Here is a 13,312-nt window from a genome sequence, read left to right as displayed (position 1 = left end):
CAGTAAGGACATATTTTATAACTGATTTTAAACAACTATATTTTCTCATTTATAACGACTTTTTTAGAAAGGTGCTGCTGGGATTTGAACCCAGGATCTCCTATTTACGAGACAGGCGCTTTGACCAGCTAAGCCACAGCACCTTGTAGTTGCTGAAATTATACTTTCTCTAAAATTCAGGACATATTTTGAAACTGATTTCAAACAACTAAAATTTCTCATTTATAAAGACTTTTTTAGAAAGGTACTGCTGGGATTTGAACCCAGGATCTCCTACTTAAGAGACAAGCTCTTTGACAAGCTGAGCCACAGCACATTGAAATTGTTGCAATTACACTTCCTCTAAATGCCAGGACATATTGCAATAACAACTTGAGAATATAGGATAAACAAAACTACATAAGTACAATAGCTATTTCACTCAAAGGTGCTGCTGGGATTTGAACCCAGGATCTCCTATTTACAAGACAGGAGCTTTGACCAGCTAAGCCACAGCACCTTGCAGTTACTGCAATCAAACGTTATCTGAAAGTAAGGACATATTTTGTAACTGATTTCAAACAACTATATTTTCTCATTTATAAAGACGTTTTTAGGAAGGTACCGCTGGGATTTGAACCCAGGATCTCCTATTTACGAGACAGGTGCTTTGACCATCTAAGCCACAGCACCTTGTATCTTCTGAAATTATACTTTCTCTAAAATTCCGGACATATTTTGAAACTGATTTCAAACGACTAAATTTTCTCATTTATAAAGACTTTTTTAGAAAGGTACTGCTGGGATTTGAACCCAGGATCTTCTATATAAGAGACAGGCGCTTTGACCAACAGCACATTGAAAATAGCACAATTACACTTCCTCTAAAGGCCATGACATATTGTATTAAGAACTTGTGTCAATAGGAAAAACAAGACTACATCAGGCAAAAAGCCATTTCATGCAAAGGTGCTGCTGGGATTTGAACCCAGGATCTCCTGTTTACTAGACAGGCACTTTGACCAACTAAGCCACAGCACCTTGACGTTGCTGCGATTACACGTTAACTAAACGTCAGGAAATATTTTGAAACTGATTTCAAATATCAAACAATTCAAGCAACTAAATTGTATCATTTATAAAGAAGTTTTTAGAAAATTACTAATGGGTTTGATTCCAGGATCACATGTTTTCTAGACAGGCGCTTTGACTTGTTAAGCCACAGCACCTTGAAGTTCCTGCAATCACACTTTATCTGACAGTAAGGACATATTTTATAACTGATTTTAAACAACTATATTTTCTCATTTATAACGACTTTTTTAGAAAGGTACTGCTGGGATTTGAACCCAGGATCTCCTATTTACGAGACAGGCGCTTTGACCAGCTAAGCCACAGCACCTTGTAGTTGCTGAAATTATACTTTCTCTAAAATTCAGGACATATTTTGAAACTGATTTCAAACAACTAAAATTTCTCATTTATAAAGACTTTTTTAGAAAGGTACTGCTGGGATTTGAACCCAGGATCTCCTACTTAAGAGACAAGCTCTTTGACAAGCTGAGCCACAGCACATTGAAATTGTTGCAATTACACTTCCTCTAAATGCCAGGACATATTGCAATAACAACTTGAGAATATAGGATAAACAAAACTACATAAGTACAATAGCTATTTCACTCAAAGGTGCTGCTGGGATTTGAACCCAGGATCTCCTATTTACAAGACAGGAGCTTTGACCAGCTAAGCCACAGCACCTTGCAGTTACTGCAATCAAACGTTATCTGAGAAAAGGCCATATTTTGTAACTGATTTCAAACAACTATATTTTCTCATTTATAAAGACGTTTTTAGGAAGGTACCGCTGGGATTTGAACCCAGGATCTCCTATTTACGAGACAGGTGCTTTGACCATCTAAGCCACAGCACCTTGTATCTTCTGAAATTATACTTTCTCTAAAATTCCGGACATATTTTGAAACTGATTTCAAACGACTAAATTTTCTCATTTATAAAGACTTTTTTAGAAAGGTACTGCTGGGATTTGAACCCAGGATCTCCTATTTACGAGACAGGCGCTTTGACCAGCTAAGCCACAGCACCTTGTAGTTGCTGAAATTATACTTTCTCTAAAATTCAGGACATATTTTGAAACTGATTTCAAACAACTAAATTTTCTCATTTATAAAGACTTTTTTAGAAAGGTACTGCTGGGATTTGAACCCAGGATCTCCTGTTTACGAGACAGGCGCTTTGACCAGCTAAGCCACAGAACCTTGCAGTTGCTGAAATTATACTTTCTCTAAAATTCAGGACATATTTTGAAACTGATTTCAAATAAACAACAAAATTGTATTAATTAATAAGCTGTTCTTTAAATGGTACTGCTGGGATTTGAACCCAGGATCTTCTATATAAGAGACAGGCGCTTTGACCAACAGCACATTGAAAATAGCACAATTACTCTTCCTCTAAAGGCCATGACATATTGTATTAAGAACTTGTGTCAATAGGAAAAACAAGACTACATCAGGCAAAAAGCCATTTCATGCAAAGGTGCTGCTGGGATTTGAACCCAGGATCTCCTGTTTACTAGACAGGCACTTTGACCAACTAAGCCACAGCACCTTGACGTTGCTGCGATTACACGTTAACTAAACGTCAGGAAATATTTTGAAACTGATTTCAAATATCAAACAATTCAAGCAACTAAATTGTATCATTTATAAAGAAGTTTTTAGAAAATTACTAATGGGTTTGATTCCAGGATCACATGTTTTCTAGACAGGCGCTTTGACCTGCTAAGCCACAGCACCTTGAAGTTACTGCAATCACACTTTATCTGACAGTAAGGACATATTTTATAACTGATTTTAAACAACTATATTTTCTCATTTATAACGACTTTTTTAGAAAGGTGCTGCTGGGATTTGAACCCAGGATCTCCTATTTACGAGACAGGCGCTTTGACCAGCTAAGCCACAGCACCTTGTAGTTGCTGAAATTATACTTTCTCTAAAATTCAGGACATATTTTGAAACTGATTTCAAACAACTAAAATTTCTCATTTATAAAGACTTTTTTAGAAAGGTACTGCTGGGATTTGAACCCAGGATCTCCTACTTAAGAGACAAGCTCTTTGACAAGCTGAGCCACAGCACATTGAAATTGTTGCAATTACACTTCCTCTAAATGCCAGGACATATTGCAATAACAACTTGAGAATATAGGATAAACAAAACTACATAAGTACAATAGCTATTTCACTCAAAGGTGCTGCTGGGATTTGAACCCAGGATCTCCTATTTACAAGACAGGAGCTTTGACCAGCTAAGCCACAGCACCTTGCAGTTACTGCAATCAAACGTTATCTGAAAGTAAGGACATATTTTGTAACTGATTTCAAACAACTATATTTTCTCATTTATAAAGACGTTTTTAGGAAGGTACCGCTGGGATTTGAACCCAGGATCTCCTATTTACGAGACAGGTGCTTTGACCATCTAAGCCACAGCACCTTGTATCTTCTGAAATTATACTTTCTCTAAAATTCCGGACATATTTTGAAACTGATTTCAAACGACTAAATTTTCTCATTTATAAAGACTTTTTTAGAAAGGTACTGCTGGGATTTGAACCCAGGATCTTCTATATAAGAGACAGGCGCTTTGACCAACAGCACATTGAAAATAGCACAATTACACTTCCTCTAAAGGCCATGACATATTGTATTAAGAACTTGTGTCAATAGGAAAAACAAGACTACATCAGGCAAAAAGCCATTTCATGCAAAGGTGCTGCTGGGATTTGAACCCAGGATCTCCTGTTTACTAGACAGGCACTTTGACCAACTAAGCCACAGCACCTTGACGTTGCTGCGATTACACGTTAACTAAACGTCAGGAAATATTTTGAAACTGATTTCAAATATCAAACAATTCAAGCAACTAAATTGTATCATTTATAAAGAAGTTTTTAGAAAATTACTAATGGGTTTGATTCCAGGATCACATGTTTTCTAGACAGGCGCTTTGACTTGTTAAGCCACAGCACCTTGAAGTTCCTGCAATCACACTTTATCTGACAGTAAGGACATATTTTATAACTGATTTTAAACAACTATATTTTCTCATTTATAACGACTTTTTTAGAAAGGTACTGCTGGGATTTGAACCCAGGATCTCCTATTTACGAGACAGGCGCTTTGACCAGCTAAGCCACAGCACCTTGTAGTTGCTGAAATTATACTTTCTCTAAAATTCAGGACATATTTTGAAACTGATTTCAAACAACTAAAATTTCTCATTTATAAAGACTTTTTTAGAAAGGTACTGCTGGGATTTGAACCCAGGATCTCCTACTTAAGAGACAAGCTCTTTGACAAGCTGAGCCACAGCACATTGAAATTGTTGCAATTACACTTCCTCTAAATGCCAGGACATATTGCAATAACAACTTGAGAATATAGGATAAACAAAACTACATAAGTACAATAGCTATTTCACTCAAAGGTGCTGCTGGGATTTGAACCCAGGATCTCCTATTTACAAGACAGGAGCTTTGACCAGCTAAGCCACAGCACCTTGCAGTTACTGCAATCAAACGTTATCTGAGAAAAGGCCATATTTTGTAACTGATTTCAAACAACTATATTTTCTCATTTATAAAGACGTTTTTAGGAAGGTACCGCTGGGATTTGAACCCAGGATCTCCTATTTACGAGACAGGTGCTTTGACCATCTAAGCCACAGCACCTTGTATCTTCTGAAATTATACTTTCTCTAAAATTCCGGACATATTTTGAAACTGATTTCAAACGACTAAATTTTCTCATTTATAAAGACTTTTTTAGAAAGGTACTGCTGGGATTTGAACCCAGGATCTCCTATTTACGAGACAGGCGCTTTGACCAGCTAAGCCACAGCACCTTGTAGTTGCTGAAATTATACTTTCTCTAAAATTCAGGACATATTCTGAAACTGATTTCAAATAAACAACAAAATTGTATTAATTAATAAGCTGTTCTTTAAATGGTACTGCTGGGATTTGAACCCAGGATCTTCTATATAAGAGACAGGCGCTTTGACCAACAGCACATTGAAAATAGCACAATTACACTTCCTCTAAAGGCCATGACATATTGTATTAAGAACTTGTGTCAATAGGAAAAACAAGACTACATCAGTCAAAAAGCCATTTCATTCAAAGGTGCTGCTGGGATTTGAACCCAGGATCTCCTGTTTACTAGACAGGCACTTTGACCAACTAAGCCACAGCACCTTGCAGTTGCATAAATGACACTTTCTCCAAATGCCACTTTCTCTGAATGAGAGGACATATTTTATTAAGAACATGTGTCAAAGGAAAAACAAGACTACATCAGGCAAAAAACCATTTCATTCAAAGGTGCTGCTGGGATTTGAACCAAGGATCTCCTGTTTACTAGACAGGCACTTTGACCAGCTAAGCCACAGCACCTTGACGTTGCTGCAATTACACTTTAACTAAACGTCAGGAAATATTTTGAAACTGATTTCAAATATCAAACTACTAAATTGTATCTTTTATAAAGGTACTAATGGGTTTTGAACCCAGGATCACATGTATTCTAGACAGGCGCTTTGACCCGCTAAGCCACAGCACCTTGAAATTACTGCAATTACACTTTCTCTAAATACCAGTACATAATGTAATGACAACTTGAGATAATAGGATATACAAAACTACATCAGTACAATAGCCATTTCACTCAAAGGTGCTGCTGGAATTTGAACCCAGGATCTCCTGTTTACTAGACAGGCACTTTGATCAGCTAAGCCACATCACCTTGACGTTGCTGCAATCACACTTTATCTAAAATTTAGGACATATTTTGAAAATGATTTCAAACAACTAAATTTTCTCATTTGTAAAGACTTTTTTTAGAAAGGTGCTGCTGGGATTTGAACCCAGGATCTCCTGTTTACTAGACAGGCACTTTGACCAACTAAGCCACAGCACCTTGACGTTGCTGAAATTACATTTTAACTAAATGTCAGGAAATATTTTGAAACTGATTTCAAATATCAAACAATTCAAGCAACTAAATTGTACCATTTATAAAGAAATTTTTAGAAAGGTACTAATGGGTTTTGAACAAAGGATCACATGTTTTCTAGACAGGTGCTTTGACCTGCTAAGCCTCAGCACCTTGAATTTACTGCAATCACACTTTATCTGAAAGTAAGGACATATTTTGTAACTGATTTCAAACAACTATATTTTCTCATTTATAAAGACTTCTTTAGAAAGGTACTGCTGGGATTTGAACCCAGGATCTTCTATATAAGAGACAAGCTCTTTGACAAGCTGAGCTACAGCACCTTGAAATTGCTGCAATTACACTTTCTCTAAATGTCAGGACATATTGTAATAACAACTTGAGAATATAGGATAAACAAAACTACATCAGTACAATAGATATTTCACTCAAAGGTGCTGCTGGGATTTGAACCCAGGATCTCCTGTTTACTCGACAGGCGCTTTGACCAGCTAAGCCACAGAACCTTGCAGTTGCTTAAATGACACTATCTCCAAATGCCACTTTTTCTGAATGCCAGGACATATTTTATTAAGAACATGTGTCAAAGGAAAGACAAGACTACATCAGGCAAATAGACATTTCATTCAAAGGTGCTGCTGGGATTTGAACCCAGGATCTCCTGTTTACTAGACAGGCACTTTGACCAACTAAGCCACAGCACCTTGACGTTGCTGCAATTACACTTTAAACGTCAGGAAATATTTTGAAACTGATTTCAAATATCAAACAATTGAAGCAACTAAATTGTATCATTTATAAAGAAGTTTTTAGAATGGTACTAATGGGTTTTGAACCCAGGATCACATGTTTTCTAGACAGGCGCTTTGACCTGCTAAGCCACAGCACCTTGAATTTACTGCAATAACACTTTCTCTGAAAGTAAGGACATATTTTATTAAGAACATGTGTCAAAGGAAAGACAAGACTACATCAGGCAAAAAGCCATTTCATTCAAAGGTGCTGCTGGGATTTGAACCAAGGATCTCCTGTTTACTAGACAGGCACTTTGACCAGCTAAGCCACAGCACCTTCAAATTGCTGCAATTACACTTTATCTAAAAATAAGGACATATTTTGTAACTGATTTCAAATAAACAACAAAAATGTATTATTAATAAGCTGTTCTTTAAATAGTACTGCTGGGATTTGTACCCAGGGTGTCCTGTTCATTAGACAGGAACTTTGACCAGCTAAGCCACAGCATCCTGAAATTACTGCAATTACACATCCTCTAAATGCCTGGACATATTGTAATAGCAACTTGAGAATATAGGATAAACAAAACTACATCAGTACAATAGCTATTTCACTCAAAGGCGCTGCATTGATTTGAACCCAGGATCTCCTGTTTACTAGACAGGCACTTTGACCAGCTAAGTCACAGCACCTTGAAGTTACTGCAATCACACTTTATCTGAAAGTAAGGACATATTTTTAACTGATTTCAAACAACTAAATTTTGTCATTTATAAAGACTTTTTTAGAAAGGTACTGCTGGGATTTGAACCCAGGATCTTCTACTTGAGAGACAAGCTCTTTGACAAGCTGAGCCACAGCAGCTTGAAATTGCTGCAATTACACTTCCTCTAAATGCCAGGACATATTTTATTAAGAACATGTGTCAAAGGAAAGACAAGACTACATCAGGCAAAAAGACATTTCATTCAAAGATGCTGCTGGGATTTTAACCCAGGATCTCCTGTTTACTAGACAGGCACTTTGACCAACTAAGCCACAGCACGTTGAAATTACTGCAATTACACTTTCTCTAAAAGTCAGAATATTTGACATTCTATAAATGTCAAAATATGCTAGGACATATTGTAATAAGAACTTCAGATAATAGGAAAAACAAAACTACATGAGTCAACAAGCCATTTAATTCAAATGTGCTTCTTGAATTTGAATCCAGGATGTCCTGTTTACAAGACAGGCACTTTGGCCAACTAATCCACTGCAACTTGACAATGCTGTATTCTCTAAATGCCGCTTTCTCTAAATGCCAGTACGTATTGTCTTAAAATCTTGAGATGATAGGTGAAACGAAACAACATCAATAAAAGAGCTGTTTCATTCAAAGGTGCTGCTGGGATTTGAACCCAGCATCTCCTGTTTGCCTGACAGGTGCATTGACCAACTAAGCCACAGCACCTTGTAGTTGCAGATATGACAGAAATGACACTTTCCTTCCATTTCAGGACATATATTTTTACAGCCTTGTCTCAGTTACTACTCTGACTGTGTTGTTCTTTCAGCAAATTGCATGGTTTCAACAACAGATTAACTTGATGAATCGCTTCAGCCCCGGTTTTTAGTAAAATACAGTATGAATAAACAGGTTCATTGTTTCACAGCAGCATCAGTAACACATGTTAAACTTCCAGGTGTTGATCTGTGTCAAACTCTGGACCATGGCTGCGAACATCTGTGTGTCAGCACCACCGACTCCTACATCTGTAAATGTAACGAGGGATTCCTGCTGGCTGAAAATGGGAAAAGCTGTGGAAGTAAAGCTTTAGCTATTTTCTTCTTTATTCTTAGATGCAACTGAAGACAAAACAAGCAAACAAAAAAATTTTACATCAACACGTTTTTCATGTCTTTGCACCTGACAGAGCCAGGGTGTCACGACGGAGTCATGGATTTGGTGTTCGTGATCGACGGCTCCAAGAGTTTGGGCCCCGCCAACTTTGAGCTGGTCAAGCAGTTCGTGAACAGCATCGTGGACTCGCTGGACGTCTCCAGGACGGCCACGCGCGTCGGACTCATCCAGTTCTCCACCAAGGTGCGCACAGAGTTCTCTCTGGGCCAGCACGCCGCGGCGCAGGACGTCAAGCGGGCCGTGAGCCAGATGCAGTACATGGGCAGGGGCTCCATGACCGGCTCGGCGCTGCGCCACATGTTCCAGTTCAGCTTTTCGGAGAAAGAAGGCGCCAGGTTGAACGTCCCACGCGTCTGCGTCGTGTTCACCGACGGAAGGTCGCAGGATGATGTCTCCGAGTGGGCCAGCAAAGCAAAGACCTTGGGTGATATGAGTTACTTTGTCTTTATCCAGATTTTCTAACGAAGGCATGTTCTTTCTGATATTAATCTCGTGCCTTCGCTCTGTTTTCTGCCGCTTTCAGGGGTGACGATATACGCGCTGGGCGTTGGGAAAGCCATTGAACAGGAGCTGAGGGAAATCGCTTCAGAGCCTGCTGAGATGCACCTCTATTACGCGGAGGACTTTGAGAAAATGGGAGAAATTACAAAGAAACTGAAGTCAAGGATGTGTAAAGGTGATCACTATTTATGAACTAATTTTACGCTGCAAAAACACAAAATCTTACCAAGTATGTTTGGTCTCGTTTTTTGTGCAAATATCTTATTTAAGTATGCTTGAAAGAAGACAAAAAACTAACTGACATGCAACTTTTTCAGCAAGAACTAAGAGCTTGTTTAAGTCAATAATTCCTTAATATTGATTGAAAAAAAAAGTAAAGTAAGTAAGTTATTTAACTTCTTTGTGAAAATATCACAGATAAATGAAAATATCTGCGTCTTTCTGGATACCGATATTTCATCCCCAGATGTAAAACTAGGAAGTATAAAACCAGTTTTGTTCCTGTTTCCATAAGCTTCCAAAATTTGATTTAGCACAGTTTTATTTGATCTTATTTAATTTTTTTTATATTGTCCTAAAGGGTACAATGTATTTAAGTCTATTTTTTCATGGTTTTCAATATTTTAAAAACATTGAGTGCAGGGCTATTTGACTCATGCTACATTTACATTTATTGTTTGTGTTGTGAATCACTTCCCTATAATCAAATCGACCTAATGGTATAAATAAAGTTGTTTGATTAATTATAACAAGACGTTTTTTCCCATGTTAAAGGTGAAATAATCTGCCAATGGAACTAGTATTTTTTAGTCAACATTAAGAAATGATTTCATTAAAACAAGCTTCTATTTCTTTCTGAAAAGTTACTTGTTAGTTTTGTCTTACTTCAAGTATACTAACATGTTCGTAGTAGAAACTAGACCAAAAATACTTGGTAAGATTTTCTGTTTCTGCAGCATAAAAATCTTTGATTTTTATTTAAAAAAATATAAATAAATAAATAAATATTGGAACAGAATGAGAGCAGGAGGAAAAGAAACCCTTCCTCCTGTGTTATTTCCGGAAAGTTAAGAGTTTCCATTATTTCTACCATGGCAATTTGTAGTAAAAAGTTCAGTTACAGTAAAATCGTCCTTTTATATCAGCTGAGCATCACTCCTACCTGCTGGAACAGCCGCCGCTCAGAACCGGTTCCTGACAGGAACAGAAATGTGTCGGGTGCTGAAAGAAGAAAGTCATTTCCCCTCACAGCCCATATTGTAAATTAAAGGTAAAAAAAAAAAACATGTGCTAACCGTATTTACTTTTGCCCCTACAGACAAACCGGCAGATGAAAGCTTGTGTCGGTGTGAGAGCGTGATCATGTTTCAGAGCCAAGTGACAGAGAAGCTGAAGAACCTGGCTCAGAGTAATATCCTTTTATTTTGCTGGTTTCCTCCACAGCGGGAATAACTGGATTTACGGTAAAACGACAAGCTGATGAGGTGATAAAATAAATAAAGCAGATGTTTTAAAATGCGGTCTCAGTGGGGCAAAATAACCTTTATCTTCAGTGCATAAAAACAGCATCTAAAAGTTACGCTTATTTATTTATTTATTTTTATAAATTATTTCTATATTTAGCTATACTGACTTATCTGACACATAACTTGCCATTATTACATTAGCAAAATTATAGGTGTGGGCCACCTTACAAGGATGCCTGTATATGAGAGTGATGTCAGGTCCAAAACCAACATCTCACAGCTTTCACCCAAATAGACTCAGTCTGTAAGCTAAACTAGAACATGTCTGCAGCCGGTCCCACAACAACATGGTACCATTAACGGTGAACACACCATTAATGGAATTCTGGTTTTAAAGTAAAGATCCCTCAGTTAATAAAAACAATCGAATGTTGTCTCACTTGTCCACACATTTGACTGAGCACAGCTTGTTGTTACTTTGTTCAGCTAGCTAGTCTCTCTTGTCCTCTATCCTCACAGAGGGCGAATATTGTTTCCGACATGAGAATTATTATTCTTCCATACCTGTTTGTTTACCTCTTCAGACCGAGATAGCTTTCCAAAAATAAGCCGTCTGGAGGTCGAAGCCGAGGACAACACAGACGTGTCCCGAGCAGGGAAGAGACGAGGCTGTGTTCTGCTTCCTGAGCAGAAACAGCAAGGCCATTTTAATTTCACTTAATATTTTAAACATTTGATTATATTCACTGTGTTGTTCTTTATGCGTCTATACATAAGAATCCTCAAGAATGTTTTTTTGTGCATTTGTTAATGCTGCATTTATTCAATGCCGTATTTATAAGGTGTTTCCTAACATATATCCAGTTGATGTTTACTAGAAAAAGTATGATTTACAAAGATACCTCTGTGCTCCTTTTGGGAGCCTTTTTGAATAGGAGTATCTGTAATATCTTTATTTGTTTTCCAACATTGGATGCATTTCTTGTGAGCCTCTTTAACACGAATACTTGAAGAGATGTCAAAGAAGCTGGAGACTCTGGAGAATCAAGTGGCGAACAAATGAAATTCTGGCGCTGCCTGGTTCTGACGGGATCGTCCTCAACTGTTGATGCAGTTTATCGTCTTACAGTACAATGTGACGTTTTTTCCATTAGGTGGTTCTGTTTCACATCCTATATCTCAGCATATCTGTATACATTAGCTCAAATAGACACCTTGTCTTCTAATGAAACAAGCCTTTCAAAATGCAAAGCTGCAATAGGTGGAAGTTTATATATTTAGATTAAATCAAGTTTTATTTTGAAATCTTTTCAAAATTTCATTTTGGTCCTTCTAATGGCCGCCCATTTGCTGCAAAGATTACTTAAAATGCAAAGTTCTATCAGATGCACAGGAAGCTATATGAGCTATAAAAACGTAACGTGAGATATTTCAATTCAGACACATGAAAAATACATAATCTATTCGTTGATTCTACTTTACTAATAAGTCTAAATCTGCACAAGATATAAAAAACACAAAAGCATCTCCAATTTTGTGTTCTGGTTAATATTACACTGACCTCCCAAACTGGATGAAAACAGCATTAATTTGGTATTCAATATGCCCAGATGACATTGACTAACAACTGTGTAGAATTTTTATGGGATCTTTTTAGCCATCATTATCAATGGAGGCTCAATCTGCACAAAACCAAACACACTAAGGTGGATCCAAAGTCCAGGAAATTCTCTTTTTGTGTGGTTTCACAAATAAAACATGTTCATGCAATTTGTTTTAAAAATCTGACCGGTCCATTAATTTTGGATTGGAAATGTTTAAAAGTTGTCCAAAGTCCAGAAGCATATTTATGTAGCTCCTTATTTTAGCAGAGAACCAAAAGCTTCAAGTCAGACACCAACTTCAGCTCATCGGCCACCAATGTATTTTACAGCGGTGTTCAATGTGTGGCCCCGGGGGGCCAGTTGTGGCTTTTTGTCATATTTTGGATCTTCACTCATATACACATTTCATTAAAAAAATTGTTTATTGTTGAGCAGGTGAAACAAAAACAAAAAAATGTAAACTAATTTTTGCATTTTCATTTCAATGAATTTTGTGGCCCATCAGTTGTTATCAGTTTTTGCCTCCTGGGGATGAAAGTTTCAACACCACTGACTGGACATGTAATAAACACTAAATCAGTCTTCTACTGATCTAGTGTCATGTTCTGTAGTCGTGTGTCAGAACATAACACACGACTACATTTGCTCCTCCCTCGTGCTGCCCCCCAAACCCATGCCGCCCTGGGCAGAAATCCAGGAACTCATGGTTTTTCAACTGAAGTGCTCTCCCACTTTAAACACTTTATTTGTGAAGAAAGTTGACTATATTATTGAATATTGTACAGCATACTGATGAATAAACATTTAAATAGTTGAATTTCTGTGCCTTGATTTTCTTTGATCCATCCATCCGCCTCTCCTGGCCTCACTTTCTTCTTCTAATTTGCATTATTTGTTGTTATTTCAACTCAAGGGGAACTTTATGTTTCCCTTGAGTTATTTTATTTTCATGGAAGCTGCAGTAGAACATGTCTGCAGCTGGGATCATCTTTTGGTACTAACATTTTACTTGTCATTAACACAGAAAGCACTCCTCCTACATCAACTCCTCTGTTTATGTGTCTCTGCTCTGGACTCT

General features: G+C 37.4%; 1 protein-coding gene and 26 non-coding genes across 27 annotated transcripts in view; 1 reads left to right on the top strand and 26 right to left on the bottom strand.

The window, feature by feature from the left end:
- Nucleotides 1-13,051, top strand: part of LOC114145106 (matrilin-2) — a 36,764-nt gene extending 23,713 nt beyond the window's left edge. Inside the window, exons 10-14 of the mRNA XM_028018499.1 lie at nucleotides 8,446-8,568; nucleotides 8,677-9,087; nucleotides 9,187-9,339; nucleotides 10,483-10,575; nucleotides 11,638-13,051. Coding sequence (XP_027874300.1) covers nucleotides 8,446-8,568; nucleotides 8,677-9,087; nucleotides 9,187-9,339; nucleotides 10,483-10,575; nucleotides 11,638-11,693 — 836 coding nt within the window. The 3' untranslated portion in view covers nucleotides 11,694-13,051. The remainder of the gene's footprint in view (nucleotides 1-8,445; nucleotides 8,569-8,676; nucleotides 9,088-9,186; nucleotides 9,340-10,482; nucleotides 10,576-11,637) is intronic.
- Nucleotides 70-143, bottom strand: trnat-cgu (transfer RNA threonine (anticodon CGU)). Its single transcript has one exon. It is a non-coding gene; the product is annotated as a tRNA-Thr (tRNA).
- Nucleotides 426-499, bottom strand: trnat-ugu (transfer RNA threonine (anticodon UGU)). Its single transcript has one exon. It is a non-coding gene; the product is annotated as a tRNA-Thr (tRNA).
- trnat-cgu (transfer RNA threonine (anticodon CGU)) lies at nucleotides 599-672 on the bottom strand. The gene has a single exon. It is a non-coding gene; the product is annotated as a tRNA-Thr (tRNA).
- On the bottom strand, nucleotides 947-1,020 carry trnat-agu (transfer RNA threonine (anticodon AGU)). Its single transcript has one exon. It is a non-coding gene; the product is annotated as a tRNA-Thr (tRNA).
- trnat-cgu (transfer RNA threonine (anticodon CGU)) lies at nucleotides 1,308-1,381 on the bottom strand. Its single transcript has one exon. It is a non-coding gene; the product is annotated as a tRNA-Thr (tRNA).
- On the bottom strand, nucleotides 1,664-1,737 carry trnat-ugu (transfer RNA threonine (anticodon UGU)). Its single transcript has one exon. It is a non-coding gene; the product is annotated as a tRNA-Thr (tRNA).
- trnat-cgu (transfer RNA threonine (anticodon CGU)) lies at nucleotides 1,836-1,909 on the bottom strand. The gene has a single exon. It is a non-coding gene; the product is annotated as a tRNA-Thr (tRNA).
- On the bottom strand, nucleotides 2,009-2,082 carry trnat-cgu (transfer RNA threonine (anticodon CGU)). Its single transcript has one exon. It is a non-coding gene; the product is annotated as a tRNA-Thr (tRNA).
- Nucleotides 2,182-2,255, bottom strand: trnat-cgu (transfer RNA threonine (anticodon CGU)). The gene has a single exon. It is a non-coding gene; the product is annotated as a tRNA-Thr (tRNA).
- trnat-agu (transfer RNA threonine (anticodon AGU)) lies at nucleotides 2,534-2,607 on the bottom strand. The gene has a single exon. It is a non-coding gene; the product is annotated as a tRNA-Thr (tRNA).
- trnat-cgu (transfer RNA threonine (anticodon CGU)) lies at nucleotides 2,895-2,968 on the bottom strand. The gene has a single exon. It is a non-coding gene; the product is annotated as a tRNA-Thr (tRNA).
- On the bottom strand, nucleotides 3,251-3,324 carry trnat-ugu (transfer RNA threonine (anticodon UGU)). The gene has a single exon. It is a non-coding gene; the product is annotated as a tRNA-Thr (tRNA).
- On the bottom strand, nucleotides 3,424-3,497 carry trnat-cgu (transfer RNA threonine (anticodon CGU)). The gene has a single exon. It is a non-coding gene; the product is annotated as a tRNA-Thr (tRNA).
- trnat-agu (transfer RNA threonine (anticodon AGU)) lies at nucleotides 3,772-3,845 on the bottom strand. The gene has a single exon. It is a non-coding gene; the product is annotated as a tRNA-Thr (tRNA).
- Nucleotides 4,133-4,206, bottom strand: trnat-cgu (transfer RNA threonine (anticodon CGU)). Its single transcript has one exon. It is a non-coding gene; the product is annotated as a tRNA-Thr (tRNA).
- Nucleotides 4,489-4,562, bottom strand: trnat-ugu (transfer RNA threonine (anticodon UGU)). Its single transcript has one exon. It is a non-coding gene; the product is annotated as a tRNA-Thr (tRNA).
- On the bottom strand, nucleotides 4,661-4,734 carry trnat-cgu (transfer RNA threonine (anticodon CGU)). Its single transcript has one exon. It is a non-coding gene; the product is annotated as a tRNA-Thr (tRNA).
- Nucleotides 4,834-4,907, bottom strand: trnat-cgu (transfer RNA threonine (anticodon CGU)). Its single transcript has one exon. It is a non-coding gene; the product is annotated as a tRNA-Thr (tRNA).
- On the bottom strand, nucleotides 5,186-5,259 carry trnat-agu (transfer RNA threonine (anticodon AGU)). The gene has a single exon. It is a non-coding gene; the product is annotated as a tRNA-Thr (tRNA).
- trnat-agu (transfer RNA threonine (anticodon AGU)) lies at nucleotides 5,384-5,457 on the bottom strand. The gene has a single exon. It is a non-coding gene; the product is annotated as a tRNA-Thr (tRNA).
- trnat-agu (transfer RNA threonine (anticodon AGU)) lies at nucleotides 5,907-5,980 on the bottom strand. The gene has a single exon. It is a non-coding gene; the product is annotated as a tRNA-Thr (tRNA).
- trnat-agu (transfer RNA threonine (anticodon AGU)) lies at nucleotides 6,452-6,525 on the bottom strand. The gene has a single exon. It is a non-coding gene; the product is annotated as a tRNA-Thr (tRNA).
- On the bottom strand, nucleotides 6,650-6,723 carry trnat-agu (transfer RNA threonine (anticodon AGU)). Its single transcript has one exon. It is a non-coding gene; the product is annotated as a tRNA-Thr (tRNA).
- On the bottom strand, nucleotides 7,017-7,090 carry trnat-agu (transfer RNA threonine (anticodon AGU)). The gene has a single exon. It is a non-coding gene; the product is annotated as a tRNA-Thr (tRNA).
- Nucleotides 7,730-7,803, bottom strand: trnat-agu (transfer RNA threonine (anticodon AGU)). The gene has a single exon. It is a non-coding gene; the product is annotated as a tRNA-Thr (tRNA).
- trnaa-ggc (transfer RNA alanine (anticodon GGC)) lies at nucleotides 8,140-8,213 on the bottom strand. Its single transcript has one exon. It is a non-coding gene; the product is annotated as a tRNA-Ala (tRNA).
- Nucleotides 13,052-13,312: the final 261 nt, after the last annotated feature.

The sequence above is a fragment of the Xiphophorus couchianus genome, chromosome 5 (genome assembly GCF_001444195.1).
Source record: "Xiphophorus couchianus chromosome 5, X_couchianus-1.0, whole genome shotgun sequence".
In the NCBI taxonomy this organism is placed as follows: Eukaryota; Metazoa; Chordata; class Actinopteri; order Cyprinodontiformes; family Poeciliidae; genus Xiphophorus; species Xiphophorus couchianus.
The sequence above is the reverse complement of the archived record's forward strand: the minus strand, read 5'-3'. Positions and strand labels throughout refer to the sequence as shown.